This window comes from Zootermopsis nevadensis, unplaced genomic scaffold, assembly GCF_977971745.1.
Source record: "Zootermopsis nevadensis isolate Lab colony 2312 unplaced genomic scaffold, Znev_1.0 Znev_ptg000031l, whole genome shotgun sequence".
Classification (NCBI taxonomy): domain Eukaryota; kingdom Metazoa; phylum Arthropoda; class Insecta; order Blattodea; family Termopsidae; genus Zootermopsis; species Zootermopsis nevadensis.
The window spans coordinates 3,369,411-3,389,377 of NW_028259163.1; the positions used below are offsets into that span (position 1 = coordinate 3,369,411).

The 19,967-nt window shown below is 35.9% G+C and overlaps 2 protein-coding genes across 5 annotated transcripts in view; both read right to left on the reverse strand.

Moving 5' to 3' along the window:
• Nuak (Nuak family kinase 1) overlaps positions 1-9,202 on the reverse strand; it is a 43,534-nt gene extending 34,332 nt beyond the window's left edge. For 2 of the 4 annotated variants that reach the window (XM_022069966.2, XM_022069963.2), the window contains exons 1-2: positions 8,905-9,202; positions 1,344-1,451 (exon numbers count right to left, since the gene is read on the reverse strand). In XM_022069966.2, coding sequence (XP_021925658.2) covers positions 1,344-1,441 — 98 coding nt within the window. In that variant the 5' untranslated portion in view covers positions 1,442-1,451; positions 8,905-9,202. Of the gene's footprint in view, positions 1-1,343; positions 1,452-5,197; positions 5,286-8,505; positions 8,530-8,904 lie in introns of those variants that run through there. The other 2 variants (XM_022069965.2, XM_022069964.2) reach the window with 2 other exon arrangements.
• Positions 9,203-9,544: 342 nt separating this feature from the next.
• Positions 9,545-19,964, reverse strand: LOC110832715 (uncharacterized). Its single transcript, XM_022069967.2, has 11 exons — positions 19,110-19,964; positions 18,689-18,964; positions 17,793-17,915; positions 17,042-17,141; positions 16,508-16,657; positions 15,829-16,035; positions 14,757-14,915; positions 13,838-13,987; positions 13,448-13,593; positions 12,567-12,773; positions 9,545-12,122 (listed from the first exon to the last, which is right to left on the reverse strand). Exons 1-11 carry the CDS (start codon positions 19,668-19,670, stop codon positions 11,577-11,579), a joined length of 2,625 nt encoding a protein of 874 aa, XP_021925659.1. The 5' UTR covers positions 19,671-19,964; the 3' UTR covers positions 9,545-11,576.
• Between the last annotated feature and the right edge of the window lie 3 nt (positions 19,965-19,967).

Sequence of the window (19,967 nt, forward strand, 5' to 3'; positions counted from 1 at the left end):
TTATTAGACATAAGGAAGTTCACTTACGGGAACAGTGTGTGTGTTCAATTATAAAGTTAAACACAACTGTCAGTCCACAGCACAAACCACTATAACATAACAAAGCTGATATTATTGCTTTTATACAGTGATACTTAATTTGCATCGAGAAAACGTTTCTAGTGGTTGGCAGTGAGCTATGCAGTTCCAGCTGGTATCACTACACACACTGTATAATCAATGTCAAATTTCAAAATCCAATTTATTCATCTGGAGCAGTAACCATTTATGAAAAAAGCGTAACCCATTTTTTTTTCTGTACAAAACATAACAACCCCAAAAAGTCTACGATCATCAAATACAAGTCACGTAATAGACTTTAAATACACTTCTACATTTAATTTTTAAAATCGTAAGTTCCAAAAATCTTATTTCCATAGGTCTTGGCTGCCTAGCAACATTCGGGGAAGATGGTTAAGGACTAGAAGAGTGGATGCCAATAGGTTGGCATCCCTCCAAGACATCGGTAAAAACGACTACAGGAACGGCTACCACAAGGGCACAATGGCATTACAAAAATACACCAACTACATCGTGTTGTAGTTTTCTGTAGCATGAATGATAGCTCCAAGACAAACAATGCTAGGGGAGAAGACAAAGTTCTGTGTCAGAGCGAGACACGCTAGATTTTGAAATCACACACACACACATCTATATAGAAATTAAAACTTGAAATATAAGGGTATTAACACCGATTTCAGAAACAAATAACGCACTCTATTTTTAGAAAAAATAATACAAATGCAAAATATGTTACAAAACATTAAAAAAAAATTAAAAAGTTCTGAAAAATTTATATCTGAAGCTTGAAATGTTTTTGAAAAAACCATTAATTTTAAAAAGGAAGAACCATAGGTTACAGACACAATTTCTGAATTATGAAACAGAACTTGATAGTGTGCTGAGAAGAACATTATACTACACACTGACAGATAAAAATATTCCAAACGGATTCATCTGTACCTGCACCCACTTACTGTCGAATGAATCAAAGATGCCCATTATTACCAACTTTGTTTAATAAAATGTCAATGGTATCTTCTGGATTGTGATATCATGTAGGTAGTACCCAAAATTTGGAGAAATATACCTCTCCCCCCCCCCCCCCCCCCCCCAGTTCCTCCATAACACTGGTAACTGCCTACACAACCACGCAGCATTACGACTCAGAAGACTATGATCAATATCCCACACTGTTCAACGGATTCAGACCTCTCCTACATTCAACAATTTTCAGTGCATCTCTAGCAAAAATTAAACATCTTTAATAATTATTGTCATAACAAAATCATAGCTGAAATAACCTTTGCTTGAGTTTCCGTCGGTGATTATGAAGTCGTACTCCTGCTGTGCTCTCCATTCCCCCCATAATGTTGTGTATGCTTGCGTCGCTCACAACCATCTTTGGTTACCTATGGAGAAATTAAAGGTTTAGTACACCGCTAAGCATTGCACATGACACTTCTAAATAAAATTAAATGACACCAAAGTGGCATCCATGATACACCCACACCTGGAAATAAACATGACAGTTTCATTACATGTCTTTTATTCCAAAGTTGGACAGTAAAAATAGAATACGTGTAAACAAATTTGTAAATAATAATAATCCGTGGCATAGCATCCCTCTGAGAGCCAAATTTGTAAAAGGAATCAGAAATTATGGAGTACATACAAAGAAGCATTAAGCGTCGAAAGTATTCTCCACCTTCTCAACCAAACTAAACAATTACTTACGACAGCACGAAACACAAGCAAACAGCAGAGTCGACATATTTCTCAGAATGATGAGCAAGAAAACAATATAGTTTTACCTATGTATGTCCAGAAAACAAAACAAACATATAAAGAGTACACAGATGCAGGAAATAATTTTAAAAATTCTGTAACAAATACATACTTCTGTGATGTTTATAAAATAATTACAGTACTCTAAATTAAAATTATTTTACTCCAATTTGAAAACATATCCCATACAAAATAATGTTCTCGAACTTAACGGCAAATGAACAGCCAACAAATTGATGGGAATAAAATCAAGAAAGAATCCGGTCGATAATCCCGACTTGAACAAGTTATGGGACGACAACTTTCTCCAACAGTAAAATCCACTTGCCACATCCATTTGGAGTTTTGAGCTAATCTGAATAAGACCTTAAAAATGGGTTACTCTGTACTGATGAGTCAGAATACTTCCTGAAAATGAAAAATGTGGATAAACACACAAATACTGACTAAGACGTTGTGTCATATGTCTATTCAAGAAACTTCCTTTTTATGAATCTCAACGGTGCACTGATATTGCCTTTTAGCCCACACTACTTGGCCATCTCCTGCGCCACAAATAGATAACATGTAGAAACAATAACACAGGTTTATGAGCTATTCCATTTGCTTCTGCAAAGAAATCGAGTCACATATCCCACACAATGCGTGAATTTAATCACGTGTCTACATACGAGTCCTTCTAAATACACCAAGTTGTATACCTCCAGAGAAACATTTTACAGGAACAGATTAGGAAGAGTTTGTCCTCTAATGAAAAAAAAAATATATATATAAAATGTTCTCTCAGATTTAAAAATTCTAAATACATTATTACCATCTTGTAAAATTTGATATCTCTAAAACTGTACAATAAAAACATTTTCTTTTAATACTACTAAATAATTACTTTTCTTTTTATAACCCAATATTAATTAAACCCTGCTTTAGCAATCAATAAATATACATCCTGACCACATAGCATATTTACAGTTTCTTCATATGAATCTGAGAATAACTGACAATTATTTCCTTAAATAGCATTAATGAATTATTCTTTGTAATGTAGAAAAGTTATTCTCTTTGCAGAAGCGACCGAATGTCTCTGTATCATTTAGATGGGCTTCAGCTTCAAAGGGTTTAAGAGCAAAGATATTAAATTATGTACCACTATTTGGATTATCAAAATTTCATATCCAAATCAAACCAACATGCAACAGGAAAGCCAAAGCCTGATAGCAGACCACAAAAAGATATCTGACATGGGTATTGCAAACATTTAATATAATTTAGCCAAAATGCATTTTTAGAGTTTTATCAATCCGTGTCTTATCTGAAACCCTAAAGTTTAAAATACTCAAAACTGTAATTTTTATAAATGTGAAACCTGGTCTTTGACAACAACGCAGGGCAGTCCTAGGCTGTTAGTCGCCGGCTTCTCATCGCGGAGGCCGGGGTTCATCCAAAGGGCAGTCCATATGGAATTTGTAGAGAAAGTGGCACTGGGACAGGTTTATTCATGTACCTCGACTAATTTTGAGAACAAAGTGATGAGACAATGCTGTTCTGGGTTATGACGCAGTATAGACTCGTGGATAGATACCAGCGTTTCAGCCCTAAAATTGGAGACAATTTCTCCAAAACGTTACCTACGATACCTACACAGCGACATAACCCAGAGGACAAGATCATAATCTTCAAGGTCGTGAGACCATCAGATCTCACGAAGTGATGAAAATAAACTGAGATCATCGACGAGATGTCTCGCTTACTCATTGCCCTGATGATAGACAGCAAGCACCTCTGAAACGTCGGTAAACTTATACCAGACTACATAGCGCAGTATCCTAGAAGACTGTCGTATGGAAAAATCAAGTTTATTTTTAGCTACAGGCACGGTTAGACTTCCTTTTAATTAAATAATTTTCTACTGATCGATTTACTGCTACAATTAAAGCGTCAAGGAGTCATGGTTACACGCAACCCGGGTATCTGAAGCCTGCATATGTAAAAACAAGCTTAACTATTGAGGAAATAAGTTTCGCTAGCTCTTGCGCGATCGATGAACCAACGCAAGAGTTTGTCCCTGACTGTACGCATTACTTGGGACTGGCCACAGAGTTATTTTAGGTTGGACGTCACAAATATCTTCTGCCCGTCGTATGCAGTCTGCTGCCGTCAGCGTATCTTGCCATCTCTCATCTGGCTACAGCCCTGGTTCTTAACCTGTGGGGTACAGCCCTCTAAAGTTGGAGTACGAGGATTCTAATAAAGAGCACGAAGCAATTTGAACTCGAATCGGTACTGCCCAAACGAATAAACGGATTTAGATATTCACGGCGTTGATTCCGCTGGGTTGTTACGCCATGTCTGGTAGATGTACGCCGACATTTCAGAAGTCGCTGATGCTTCCATCATCAGGGCGATCATCATCTATACGAATTTAGATTGAAGTAACGACAATTAAACAGCCGACTGCTGCCTCTGAGATAAGCCAGTATTTGATCACACTGTACCAAGTGGCATTACTGGCATTAACGATTAAAAATAATTATCATTACATTTTATTCAGTTACATGTATTAATAAATATTACTACATGAGTTTTTCATTTATTTACGGTCTACTTAATGATGTAGATCAGTGGTATTCAACCTGGGGTACGCGTACCCCCGGGGGGACGCGAAGACATCTTAAGGGGTACGTGAAATTTAAAAAGTGACAGTGGAACCACGGTTCCGGAGAATTTGACGTAAATACGTCTATACGGTAAGGAAGTTTATATAGTGGCTTTATACACGCTTTACAATCGATTAAAGTTTGAGTAAGACTGTACTGCCTACCTTGAATTAGTTACGCTTAAGATGGGCCTGTGGTAGCTGAAATATGTTATAAAATTTGTACACTTTAGAGTATCAACATATCTATACAAGATTTTGATGTAGTAATACTACATTGAGGATTTGACATCAACATTAAGCCAAACGTTTCCTCCATAAATGTGACAAAGCTTTGATTTTCGTCCTTCTTTAAATCAATGTTATCTCCTGTCATTATTATCGGCATTGTATCAGGATCTTCTGTGGCCATAACTGAAAACATCTTTGTATAATTTCTCAAATGACTCAAAATAAGTCTCTTACAATCATCAATATATTCATTCGTATGTTCAGCATTAGTTTTTGGTATTTTTTTGGGAACTTTAGGTTCATTATTTAATACTTCTATTTTTTTTACGTTTTCTGTACTGTCTCATATATTCTGCGTTATGGAGTCTTTTAGCTTCAATGTCATCCATCTTGTACATAGTATGACGCAACAAACTAACGCAACAATAGATTTCTTAATAATTCTTATATAAGATAAGTACTTGTGATATTGTAAAACGTTTTTACCAGCACAAAATTATCTACTCCACGACGCACTTCTTGTACGAGCGATTCACAGCTCAGCTCTTTCCGCAATAACGAAAGCGGATTGTTGACGGCAATAATGAAACACAACAGTGCCGAGTAAACAGATGACGTTTCCTAGGTAACACTTCTGATGCAACCCTCTTTGCGCGACAGCCATACTCCGTCCATTTGCTTTAGTGATAGACATGCTTCAGTAGCTAATAAAGTTACATGTCTGACCTTGTTAAGAAATTAACACATTCTTACGCATTATGGCCACGTGTTCACAGAGAAACTGGCGATAACATCAAATATGGCAGAACCAATTCTCTATCAGAGATTCAAAACAATCCATGCCATAAGACGTGAGTGTATTGTGTACAACACTGGTTGCCAGAACTATTTCAAAAATTAATTCCGCGTGTCATTGCTACGGACACGGAAAAACGCTCGACAGATGTCGATGTATCCGCATCCATAAATAAGGATTCCACAATTGTTCCATACGAGTACAACCCCGACTTAATTTTAGCTTCTCGTAATGGGAACAAGATTTATCCAATCGCCGTTCGCCATGAATAAATATAGACATAAACATGTGAATGAGCGGCAAATCACATGTCATATAAACAGCAAGCCTTTTATTTATGTCTTGTAGCAGTGAAAAGAAAGATGTGAACACGTAAAATAACAAAATGATCTACGAAACAGCATTTCCGTCCAATCCTCACGACGTCTTCGTTAAACGCGAGTCTGTACTCGTCTGAGAAAATTTCTGCAGTCGCAAAACCGACGATGTAATGTTTAACTCATAAAAGCATAAATAAAATAAAAAGTAGAAGTTTTCCGACGTTTCAGAGATGCATGCTGCCTTCGTCATCAGGGCGATGAGTCGGCGCAACAACCCAAAATGTAGCCATCGTCAACGCGCCGCCGTGATAACCTCAAATCCTACAATTTCAATTAGAAACACAAGACAGGTACATCGTATGTAGGACTGTCTTCAGGAATTTTTACGTGTCGCTTGAAAGTCAGAACAAACTACAGAAACACACGGAAACGCACTTCATACCACACTTCTATTTATAGGACCCAAGTTTGTAACATCTCATGGTCGATCCCGAGTGTGACGAAAATGGAGTTAAAAAATATACCAACCTAACCGCATTTTGCAAAAGTATAGAAGTATATGTAGTTTACCTAACAGCATTGTCAATAGACTGGTAAAAGTTTACCAACGTTTCAGAGGTTCTTGCAGCCTCCATCATCAGGGCGGTGATAGGATTATTAATGAATATTATATTGGAAATAATGAAGAAAGACGCAGATGTGACCTAATTGAAGGTACTATACTGGATCTTGCCGAGAGGAAGTTTGGAAAATTACAAAAATCTCATTTAGGATATCTGGTCTCCCGGCTATAATTTTATCCCCAGCAATTCAGCAGACCTTCCATTAAATGTTTACAAATAAATAAATTATTAATTGATAGAATTTCACATAACTTGTAACTGCTTCTCAATAAGTGTCCGAAAATTATCACGAAATTTGGATTTATTATAAATTCCCCCTGAAGCTTCCTCTACCACAATCACGATCATTTCCAAATTATTTAACAGGGCTGCTGTACAAAACCTGATTATAAACTTGAGCTAACGCAGAACACTTTATACTAAGATTAGTGCTGCATAAGTCAACATATGAAACCCAGCAGCTTTCTTATCCAACTGCAAGTTCATCCAGATCTCATTTTACCTAGAATAGACTGATTTCTAGCGTGACACCACAGTATTACTCAAATTAACACTACATATTGGCAAGGGCAGCTAAGTTAGTAAAGTGGCCAGCAACAGACTAGACTATCAGGACTTGACCCAACAGGGGGCAGGACGTTTCTCTCCATCACCACGTCCAGAATAACTCTGGGGCATTCACACCCAATAAGTACCTCAGGGGTTATGCCACTGGAACATGCAGCTGGCAACTTGCCTCCAGCTAAGTTTAAGTGTAAGACTTTGCAGAGCATTTTATCTGCTCCCCTCATAAACCTTAATACTTAGGCACAGGGAAACTTTTTAACATTCATGGAAAAGAGGTAAACTAAATCAAGCTACAAAATTTCAGGCTCTCACAATGGAGAGTATAAAGATGTCCGACTTCTAGAATAAGAGGAAGTTCATTTACATTTTGGAGGTGTCTGCTGCCTTTATCATTAGGATAATGGATCATTACAAATCACCCTGATAATGGAAGCGGCAAGCACCTCTGGAACATCGGTAAACTTCTACCAGAAGACAGCCATCTTCAAAAGTACACCTATTTTGTGGGACCATCTGATAAAGCTAATCCTCGACGTATAAGACATCAAACAAAATATTAATTTACTCTCTCTCTCTCAACTGACCTCCTTAAACTTAATATGAATATTAGCCACCCACACATAACCTCACTTTGTACACCACAAATACATTTACACATTCAAAACCAATCAAATATTTTAATGTATATTACAATAGCAATATTATCTTGTCTGCATAAAGTGTAACATTCGTGATGAACAACTTCCTCAGTCAGCAGATGTAGAGCAGGTGGCAATCTAATTGTACATTCAAGAAGACATACAGGAAAAACAAGCTACCATCCTACCACCTGCACCCTCCTTTCCACAATATTACAACCTATTAGAAAAAAATAAATCTTTCAGAGTCATTTGGCATCCAATGTGGCAAAGTTTCCTGTAACAAGAATGGCAAAAATTCAAAGCAGAAGACAGTTTTAAAGATGTAAGATTTGAGGTTTTCACAACGGTGAGTACGAAGATTTCTGTCTTCTGGGTTGTTGCGCTGTGTAGTCTGGTCGATGTTAACCTACTGCCTCCGTCATCAGGGCGATGAATATCGCCCTGATGACGGAGGCAGTAGGCAGTAGGTAGTAAGTTATCCTCTACACTGGCTATACTTCTTAAAATCATGAATAATCATGAAACATACACCAGTCTGAATACAGGCCTGCCATTTCAGTAATACAAAACCAAATACCAGCAATAAACATTAAAACTGACAAAACTGTTGATCAGAAAATACCGGTAAAATTAAGGTTAGAAGTAATTATCTAGATTGAAATAAATTCCAAAAACTGGGAAATTTTGTAATATTTGCAGCATTTACATAACAAATAAAGAACATGCAAACAGATCAACTGAAATACCAACATCTTTGAAAAAAATTATTTGTAACTGTCAATAAACCCTGTACATGTTACTACATTAGGTGCTGAATAAGTAACGCGTTAGTAATAAGACTGACTACCAGAAATGACATCACTACTCTTGTATTTCACTTAGAGTTCCGTAATAAATACGACAATGATTTTGCATTATTTTACATATTATCTTCAATATGTGACTTCTGGTAATTTTTAAGATTACCACACGATTTCTCGCACATTTTGCACTAAGATTAACTTCAATGGAAATGAAGCCCCATCTTCAACATTTTTAAGAAAAAATTCCACGAACTTTGCACGAGTATTTCAGCGACAGTAGACAAGTCGCATTACAAATTTAAATACAATTGCACAAAATACCCCTTAACACGTATACTACATTCTCCTCATAAATATATCTAAAATAAAATGTAAGAGACAATGAACACCAATTAAATGTATATAGTACAACTTTGAAAGTTTCTATTTCGGTACATACTCACCACGGTTCAAAAACGATAGTCAGGAATGAGATTAATATTCCACACGAGTGATACCTCTGCAACTTTTTACACAGCCCAGTTCCTGTATTTCATAGCGCACTACTTCATATTGTAAAAACATCCCAAAATCCACTATGAACGCCATTTTTCACATAATTTCTCACTGCACATGCATCACATTAATGATGTTTTGTCACCATCTTTACTATTAAAGATTGGGAAGTTTCCTTATGCCATTCTGCAGCCATCTGTTGAGAACCGAGACAAAACAGAATACCAACCACCACTGACTAAAAACAAATCTGAACCGTAGATTAATACCAACACAGATCTGAGCTATCCCTATTATTGTTTAACTCAAACGCAGAACTCGTAGTTATAGCGGTAGGGTTAGGGCTGCCAATGTTTACCTAAGGCAAAACTGGACATGTTACTATAACCTACAAAACAGCATCTAGAACAGATTGGTTTCTAGTGTGAAGCCATATCACTTAAATTAACTATATAAATGACAAATGGGCCAGGACAGCTTGGTCAGAACAATACATGGCAAAAGAGTGACAATCTGGGCTCCATTCTTGTGCCTTGGAAGAGGAGGAAGAGAATTTTACAAAGAGCATGGTGGAAGTTAAAACTCCACTCACTGTCACATATTATTTTTATGGGCCTTCAGATCAGTTGGTCATGCTGTACAATACTCATGTTTGAAATGTGACAAATTAAAGCACATACTTGAGGACACACACACAAACCATAAATGAGAAACAAATATGAAAATATTTAACCCTTTGTACTCATTGTCAAACATCATTTGACATGCCAATTCACATGTAACATGCTTACAGCATATAACTTCTTGAATGAGGAAATGACACCTGATAAACAAAATTACATATCTGTCCATTTATCATCTATCACCATAAATGTCTTACAGGCTTAACCAGCAGGTAGTGTATCATAATCTCAATCCTTGGTCACTGTTGCAATTAAAATCTTAAATATGGGCTAGAATTAGAATAATGTTTTTACAGTTTATATAATTTATCCTCTCTCATATATTTTACATTTCACACATCAGCTTTCTCTCTTTCCATTCAATGCTCAAACTGTTTCAGTTGTCTAAAATCTGAAAATATCTTAATCTCATGGAATCTGTTTACATCCATTCTTGTGAAACAGATAAATGTACTGTATGCTATTTATTCAGTACACACAAATTAAATAAGTGTCAGAAGTTACCTTATACACTCTAAATGCTTAACAGACTCTATCTTACAGTCTACCAAGTCTGCTAATTATACATTTTAACCTATAATTATAATACATTGTAATATATCTACATATATTTTGTCTTCCTCTTGTTTCATATGAAATAGCTAGGGGTAATATAACATAAATTAAACAGTATATGAAGTGCAAAAAGATACAGGATGCAACAGAACTTTCTTGCAATATAAAGCAAAAAACTCTGCACTAATAATAATAAATCTTAAAACTTTCATTCTATAATTAACATTTATAGACAGGCACTTACGCTTAGCACTATCATCCATGTGTTAAGGTAGGTTAACTTTAACTGGAGTATGGTAATAATATTTCTAATATTTAGTAAAAGAAATTGTTTTAATAAATCTAACTGCAATCAAGAAATTGATACATAACAATGTAACAAATCCAAAAAGCTTGAAACTTAAAAAGATGAATGATGACTTAATCCATGTACAATCAATATGAAGGGAATACAATGAAAAGCAATCTTAGTCATTAACCACCTGTGGTAAAGTTACTTAGTGCAAGCTCCCACAGAAATTGCAGTGCACAACTTAAGTGGTCAGACATTAAAGAGCTTATGAATATGTACAAATGTATTAGTTACTAAATTAATTACACAAAAACACATAAAACTTACCTACTTTTAAAACTGCCTTGTTTATGTAGTACCTTACTGCTTAAACAATAATATAATACTCTTAAAATTTATTTTATATTGCATTTGCCTGCAAGAATAAATGTGTGTTGATTTTTGGTAAACACTAACAAACTTAAATGTTTAAACAGCAAAGCATATGTCTACTAACAATCATTTTCACAGAAATGAATAGTAGATTTAACCTTGTAAATGGTCTGCCACAGACCTGTCTTTGGTCAGTTCCTACTCTTTAACTCTGATGTTTTATCCATACCAACATCTCTTGGAATTCTGTAAAAATTTTCAGTTCATGTAGGCCTTTTCTTTTGCTTCAAGTAAGGTTATCTTTGAAATTATTTTCACTCTGCAAATTTCCATACATGTTGAGAGTAAGTTAATAAGCAGGTAATACCTACTCTGCTGGGACCAATTAAAGAAAGTTAGTTCCTTTCTGGGCCGGAATTTACCTGATGCCGTACACAGATTCCAGTCTCTGAAACATCTCCTTTTTCTGTTAATTAAAATTAGGATGATGGTTAACATCCATAAATACATTGTCATTGTGACTTATTTTGTTGTTGTAATGAATACTGATTCTTTAAGTTATAATACTTTCTCCATTCTGCGTGAATGACTTCTACTTTATTCCACTGTATTCTAGTCCTCATTCCAGAAGACTTCTGCCATTTTGGACTTCAGGATATTTAGAATTTACAGAATCAGACTGCCTGCCCCACCATCATAACATGTAATGGAACAAACATTAAAAAAGAGGCATACACGGATATTCTCCTTGGTGGTGCTGCCCAGAAATTGCCTGACTCTGATTTGCTCCACTTTGTGCCACCATAGCCGCCATGGACACAGGAGGCGGAGCAGGATGATAGGGTCCACTTGGATTCGGATGATGGAACCTGGGATCTAGCATCATGGCTGCTACAGCAGCAGCCGATGTTTGATGATGTTGCGACCTTGAAGAGGCAACACTTGGTGGAAGCATGTGATGATGTGATGGATTCTGATGATGATGTAAGCCATGGTGGTCTGTTTTAGAAGCTGGCCTATTTAATAACTGGTGGTGGTGATGGGAATGGAAGTCTATTGAAGAATGATGAGCATCTGGGAAGTTTGGATATCCTGAAGTAGGCTGAGGATGGGGTTGGTTGTTTGTAGAAGCAGACGCAGAATTAGGGGCATGATGTTGCATCATAAGGTCCATCTCTCCTCCACCTAGAGGCTGATGCTGTGGATTGGTGGAACTTCTGTCTGGTATGTTGTTGGTGCTACTGAAAGTTCCACTATTACCATCCTGATGAAAGTAAACAAAAGTATAACTATATATATCCATTTTTAATTATTATAATTTACTTTTTTAATCAGAGTCTTTGCAGGCCATTATTTTATTTAACAGTAAAAAGTGGAGTACAAAGATAAAATAATGTACAAGCTTGACACTCTGAATGCAGTAAAAGTAAATTACTGAACCCACTGAGAATCAAACCCAGAAATATCAAAATTCTGTATGAAATGAGTATAAACATACAAACTGCTACATACAGAAACCATATCAGGTAGCTGGCTACACGAATTACTGGAGTTAAAAATGGCTGCAGACAGAGGATGGACAACACAATAAAAATACTTCATTCACCATTTATCAAGCACTGCCAGTTTTGCATTAAGCACAAATCAACAGACATTTTCAAACTTTTCAAACATTCCTCCAACAAATGCAAATGCTTACATAGATTACCTGGCAATTCTTATTTGAACTTCTGCTTCCACTTGATGAAGCAGAATTTCCTCTCATAGGACGAGCCTTATATGGTACTTTAGCTGAAGCATTTTCTCCATGGTGGCGACCAAAGTGTTCCTTAAGCTTATCCCTTCGTGAACTTGCATATTCACATTGAGTACATTTAAACGGCTTCTCCTCGAGATGAATACGTTCATGTCTTACCTGGAGATATAATTAATCTTATGTGACGAGTTCTATGTCACAGAAATGAATGTAAATGCAAGTGGCTCTACCACTAATGTTTATCCTCATAAGTATAGATATAATAATCGAAGTTCATAATTTTATGCACAACAAGGATAAATATAGCAGTCACGCCAAAAGCACGAAATTAAAATCAGTCTTTTTTATGAATTATTTGCAAGAAGTGGAAGTACACTCACAATAGGGAGGTCTGTTCATCTGTCAATCTACAAGCTGGTTTGTTTTTTATGTCCTCTGTTGATCCTTTACAAGTTTAAAATCTATTTCTGACGTGGGGATACTCACAGAGCAGATTAAATAACTCCCACAGTTAGTGTGATCATGAAGACAGTGGTTGGAAGACAGGACTGCAGTTTTACGTGGTCTCTGAACCAAGGTGGGGGCCTAATACTTCACTTTTCTAAGGTTTTATCTTTGGAAGAAGTGAACACTTGATAGAAAGTTCTGGAATCCTTTAAAATAGACCATAACCACTTCTATCCTCAGCCCAGCAGAATAATTATTCACAAACATCAATACTATCAATGTCAGCAGTTGATACAACAATGTAAACTGACTAAACAACAAATCATCTGTGTATCTGCACACGATGAGGAGATTGGTATAAAGGAAAAACAATTAATTAAACTTACCAAGTGGCTCTTCTCGAGAAAGCCACGCCCACAGATATTGCATGAATGTGGGCGAACTCCAGCATGAGTGCGAGCGTGTGATCCTAATTGCGATTTCTTTGGTGTTGAATATTTACATTGCGGATATGAACATCTGTACACATCACCTAATGAGCATAAATTTGCCAGTTCATAAATAAATTACACATTTCACTTAATACATGGAAAAGGTAACTATATACTGATTTTATTTTGAGTCAAAAACTGTCGACCAATAATAACAGTATTTTAAAGGGGGCTGCACTCTTTCACATTAATTACACCAAAACTCAGAAAATTAAAATGAATTCAATTCAGTAGCATGCAATTTAGTTGAAGTATTTCATCACACTTACAGGAAACCTTGGTTACCTGAATGAATCCTTTTATGTGCTATTAGATGACTAAGATATTTTGTTGAGAAGCCACATATATCACAGAGGTAAGGACGTTCACTGCTGTGACTTGCTAGATGTTGCTCCAATGTGCTCTTCATTGCAAATGCTCGCCCACACATCTCACCTACAAAAACAATACGCGACCATACCTATACACTACAAATGTGTTATAAACCAAAGAGCCTTCTTGTTAATGAAATTCAAAAAGAACCATACTATGAGACCAAGATGTCCTGATGAATAAAGGAGTGATTATAAAATCGCATGTTAACTTTCTGTTCATAGTATGAATGTACGAAACAGCAGACTGCAACTTTAACCATTATCACGCATGTGTCACTGCTTAGACATGATCCAGCTGGCCATGTAGAAAAATAGAATACTGCTAAACTGTTAAACCTGATGCCAAAGGTTAAAGTAATACAGTTGATATTCATCTTGATTCACCAAGCGTCGAAGATATTTTACCAAAGATTATTCCATAGAGTAGATAACTAGGGTTCATTTTCTAGCACAGGCAAGACTTTTTCCCTTGTGACAACATCCAGACTGACTATGGAGCCTTCACACCTTCATGCTGTGGAACTTAAGACATAAAGGCACAGGGAAAAATTAGAATAAACAGTGTAAAGACAAGATTAATAATGAATGCAAGTCACAAGCCCACTAAGTTTGTCTAAACATAGTATAAAAATTGAAAGTCTCTATCCCTGCTATGAACTGAACCCTGGCTATTCTGCTTATAACCAGACACTACATTAACCGAAGCGTCATGCCTCCTCCTATGTAGCAAATCCAATACATAATTTTATTAAAGTATTAGAAGCGATGGGTTTAAAATATGATTATATACGTCTGCATGTAAAGTCACGAACAGCTTACAAAATACTGACACTTGTACGGGCGGTCTCCTGTATGGCAGCGCATGTGAACCAAAAGATTGGGGCGAGTTCGACAGCAATATCCACAACGATCACAGCGATGAGGTCTCTCATCGGAATGCTTCATACGATGAGTCAGTACAAGATGAAGTCGGTCACATGTATAATCACCTGCAATGAAGACACATGTAAATGAGGCAAATTTATACATTTGTAAATACTTGAGGAAGAAAACATTCATCAAAGCAGGAGCTCAAATAGTCTGATAGACCATGACGAACAAAACAATATAATTTTATGCACTTCCCTAACAAGAAGATTACAGCACCTTCTCAAGGGCTCTGCTCAAATGAACTGGTTGACTTACTAGCTTTGTGATGACCAGCATGTCAAAGCTGGTGTGTTATTTCTGAATAGCCAAATTCACAATCTAGCTCCTGAATAAGCAAATTTGTAAATTTCTGACAAAGAAAAAATGTCTAAATACATATTTAAAAAATAGGTGAAAACCACAAATAACAAGGTTATATTCATTCCTTTCCTCTGTTTTGATCTGATCCATATTTGCTCAAATACAGCGCGTAATTTTGTTCATCCAAACACCTTCTGCAAAACAGTGTGCATGAAATTTAAACACTTTAAATTTTGTTAGGTACTTCTAGCTACAACCACAAACACATTTACTGAAATGTTAAGGAACTATTTGAGGAAAGAAAAATGTCTATCACATTCAGACATTTATAATACTTTTAACAAATTAATGGCTCTATTTTCATCCTAGTCATAGTTTAATGAAAAAATACTTGAAGAAAAGTTATAAGTGGAAAGATGAAATTCCTCTGGTAGATGTGATTTTCTCCTTCTGTACTGTTAACATACTCTGAGAACTTAATAATGACTCTAAGAGGATTTATCTCTAAAATTAATTATCTAACCCTTATTTTAAAAGGGTAAGATTTTGATACGGTGTCAGGCCAAATCTTCATACGAATCTTAATTCTGGTTAGCTTTAAAATAATTGTTTACATGATCATAAAGCTGTATAAGTAATTTTCCTCTGTAAATTTGTACTGTTTCAACTTACAAGAATCACATTTAAAAGGAGGTCCTTGAAAGTGGGTTTTCATGTGGCTAAAATAATCTTTGTTCCACTGGCATATGAAGCCACATATACCACATTTGTATGTAACATCCTTCTCATGAACCAGTGCTAAGTGCTGTTCCAAGCGTGTGGTGTCATGTGCCACATGAGAACAGAGGTGGCACTTCAGCCCATCCTCCACCATATCTCCTGTAATACGACGCACAAGAATTCTAAATATTGCAAAGACCCTCAGAGAATAATACAGAGTGAGTACTGAACGTCCAGTAAGGTGTCACATAAACATGATTTTGTGAAGTACATACCTTTTATGCTCTATAGAAAACCATAATCTTTATGATTTGTATTATATGAATTAATTTGTTTTGCCACTGATGATGATCTCTTGAGGTCGAAATGCGTTTGGCATTAGTATCCTTCAAAGTGTAAACATTTTTGTTCATATGCATGTTTTATACTCCAGCACATGTTCGGATATTCGTTTATTAGCTTAACTTGCCGTTGTCTCACATTAACATCACACTGAATAAGAGGATGAACAGGTGTGAAATTGGTCACTGTCTCTTTTAAGAAGCTTGTTTTGAATGACTAGGGACAACTGCAAAATGCCTCAATCATAACAGCAAGAATTTAAACTGGGAATCATGTGATAACACCTTACCTAGTGCTTCATTATCACTTCCAGTATCCTGCCTTGGTTGAATTCCTTTGTTTCTTCTGGCAGCTAACGCAGCTTTAAGGGCAGCTAAGCGAGCTCCTGGACGAGCTCCAAAGAATTTCTGCCTGCATCTACGACGTGATCGGCGTAGTACTGATGGTAAAATAAAACAATTTCTTATTCCACAAGGTTTAAATTCCTAACTGGTTAATGATCAGGAAATTAAGAAACTCACATCATAAGCGTAACTTTTGACTTTACGCAGTGAAGACCAAAGCACAATATTGTGATGGTAATAATCATCTCAAATTTGAGGAATTTCAATATTTTCTTGTTAGGGAGGCAGTGAATATGTTTTACAAACAAAAAATACCCACAATGAAGTATTTCATGACAAATAGGAATTATTTAAATGACAACATAAAGCCATCTTATTACCATAAGTTATGTTACTAGTACTAGACTACTACAAGTTTCAAATTATTAAAAACTGAATGCAATGACAATTGAATCTCTCCATATATTAAATACACTTACTTAATTTATGTTTCACTCTAGTTTTGGGAACTGATGGATATGATTCACATTTTTCAGATTTTCCCTCAGTAATTTCATTAATATGTTCAGCTTCAGATTCCTGCAATAATATAAAACCTTAAAGTATATTACATAAGAAATGTCTTCTTTCCTCCTCTTTATTAATTTATCCTCTTCCACCTGCAGGTGTAGAGGTATTCATTCATTTAATCTATTAGAAATTTTGTAGGACTCCTTGGATGAGTGATCAGCCTGTCACAAGGCCTCTACCTGTACACAGGACAGCACAACATAGAAAGACACAGACAAATATCCATGCCTTGAGTGGAATTCAAACCCATGGTCCCAGTGTCCAAGCACACAAGGCCCACAACTCAGACCACACAGTAACTGTGACCGGCACAGAAGAAATGTAAAGGACAAAATTTATTAACATGGAAGCAAACTGGAAGATGTCTGTGTTCTGGTGATTCATCACTCTGATGATGGAAGCAGTAAACTCCTCCGAAATGTTATTCAATTTCTACCAGACAAAATGTACAACATCTCATAAGTCAGCCATCTGGAGTACGACTACAACAATGGAAATAAACAGCGAAATATTTAAGAACCACTAAATGCCAAATGTTATAATTAATTAGTTTTCAAGGAATTATATAGCTAACAAGTAGTTTTGTGAGAAAGGTAACAAGTCACACATTTCACACAAGATGATGATAAGAGAAGTAACAATCTTCAGCATGCCACAAACCTGAGTCCTTGTTATCATCTGTTGACCTGCACTTGCATCATCAGACACAGATTCCTGGAGGCCCTCCATGGCTGACGAAACTGCCATATTCAAGAATGAATCACCATCAAATGGGAAACCAGTCTAAATGAAGAAGATAAAAAATAAGTAAGTTACCATGTCTTAATTGTACCACCAAACAGTGAGGTATGTCGACTCCTGTGATCCAAAAAAGTTCACTAAGTGGTATTAGATCCTTATAAATCAGATCAGATGGCTGCAGTTAGACAAATAGTACATGACTTTGCAGGTTAAGTAAACCCACATTAATTATTTGGAACTTTCCAAAACCACAACTTAAGTCTTTCAGCAAACACACACATCTTCAGCACCAAACTATTCAAGGAATGTGAATAACCCAAACTAACTTTACAAAACCAAACTTTAAATTATCTAACCTAATCTAATACAACTTAGCCTAACCTAAGATAACCTAACCTAACCCATCTTAAATAGTTTAAACTGATTATATTAATTTTTTTAACCAGCATAATTTGATACTAATTTACCATGGTACTGCTCCTTTTTTGTTGTTGTATTCTGTTTCTTTTTCTTTTTGTACAGTCATTTGTTCCAAATCCTGACCTGTGATTCACAGAATATATATACAAGCTAATCTAAACATACTACCTTTTCCTGTAAACATTCTCAAGACTAAAATCTGCATATCTAGTAGAATTGCTTTACATGACCAATAGCACACCTGTCCTTATAGCAGTATTGTTTTATCCATAAAAGTGTAAGGGATAATAAATAATGCAGGTTTGATTAGTGGAATACCTCTGCACAACTGAAACTTCATGGTCATCTATATATATTCCCATGGCATAACTAAAAGCTATTGAGTTCAAACTGACCTGTGAGAATTTATCCTGAAGCGCTTGATAAATACTCTGATACTTTGGAAACAGAAGATTATTTTCAACAAGAGCTTGAAGAATGAGGTATAGTGATATCTCACTATTTGAATACAATGGTTCACGGTCAATATGTTCAGATATAGCAGCTCCATCCAGTGTATTCCAGTTCACAAACATTAACAGTGTTTTCATATGACGCTCCCTTAAATTAACATCATAATTGATCCATCGGGTAATTAGACCTAGAATAGCATTCTGAGGAACACTCCAGGCCTGGGAAAAGTTATAGAGGAAAAACAACTTAGTTCTGATCCTAAACAAATGAAATAACATGAATCTCTACAATAAAAGAATTCTGTATAAATAATGATCACAAAATCTAGAAATCAAACACAGTTAAATAAATAACACACAGTACCTTGTCAGAGAAAAATGCTTCTATTTTTGGTAATGAACAAGTTAATATTTCATCCTGTAGTATCACCTTGTTTAAATGTACTTGTACAAACAAGGTTGCTGCTTTAGACAATGCAGGCATGTTGTACTTTTCTGCCATTTCTTTAACTGACAAACAATTTGTGATATCTAAGTACCGGTCCAAATATTCTGCACAATAGCTTTTAAGTTTTGTTACAATAAAGTGATTAGCAAGACGTAACAATTCTGTAACATTATTTTTATCTATTATTATTGATCCGGTGTACATATAATTAAGTAAACAATGGAATATATCAGAGTTCTGACACGTAACTGTCAATCGCTCTTTAACAGTTCGATGCATTTTCAGTATTGAGTCAAAGTATGGTGAACACGATGCTAAAACATTTCTATGGGCACGGAATTGCTTTCCTTCAACATACAAAGTCACATCACAAAATCTTCCTTGTTCCCTCTGTGCCTTCAGTTTCTCTAACACAACATTTCCATGTTGATTCTCAGTGAAGTTCATTGGATTATTTGGTAGAGCTGTTAAAGCCATTGCGAACTGTATGTTACTTGATTTCCAGAATCATGTGGATTACATATGGCATAATTTTTTTCAATGTTAAGACACTTTGGTAAACATAAAATGTTACATTCTGTCTGTTCCTTAGTCGGATGTCGAAAGTTATTTATGTTCACAGTACATCACTAAAATGTGCATAATTCGTGTATTTTTTATTTATTGCTGTGGCCATTATCAGCAAACTGATTCCTACTGCCCAAGCAGCCGAAATTATTACAAATGTCAAAAGTGACAGATGCGGCCTGACTATGTCGATACGAGAACCGAGAA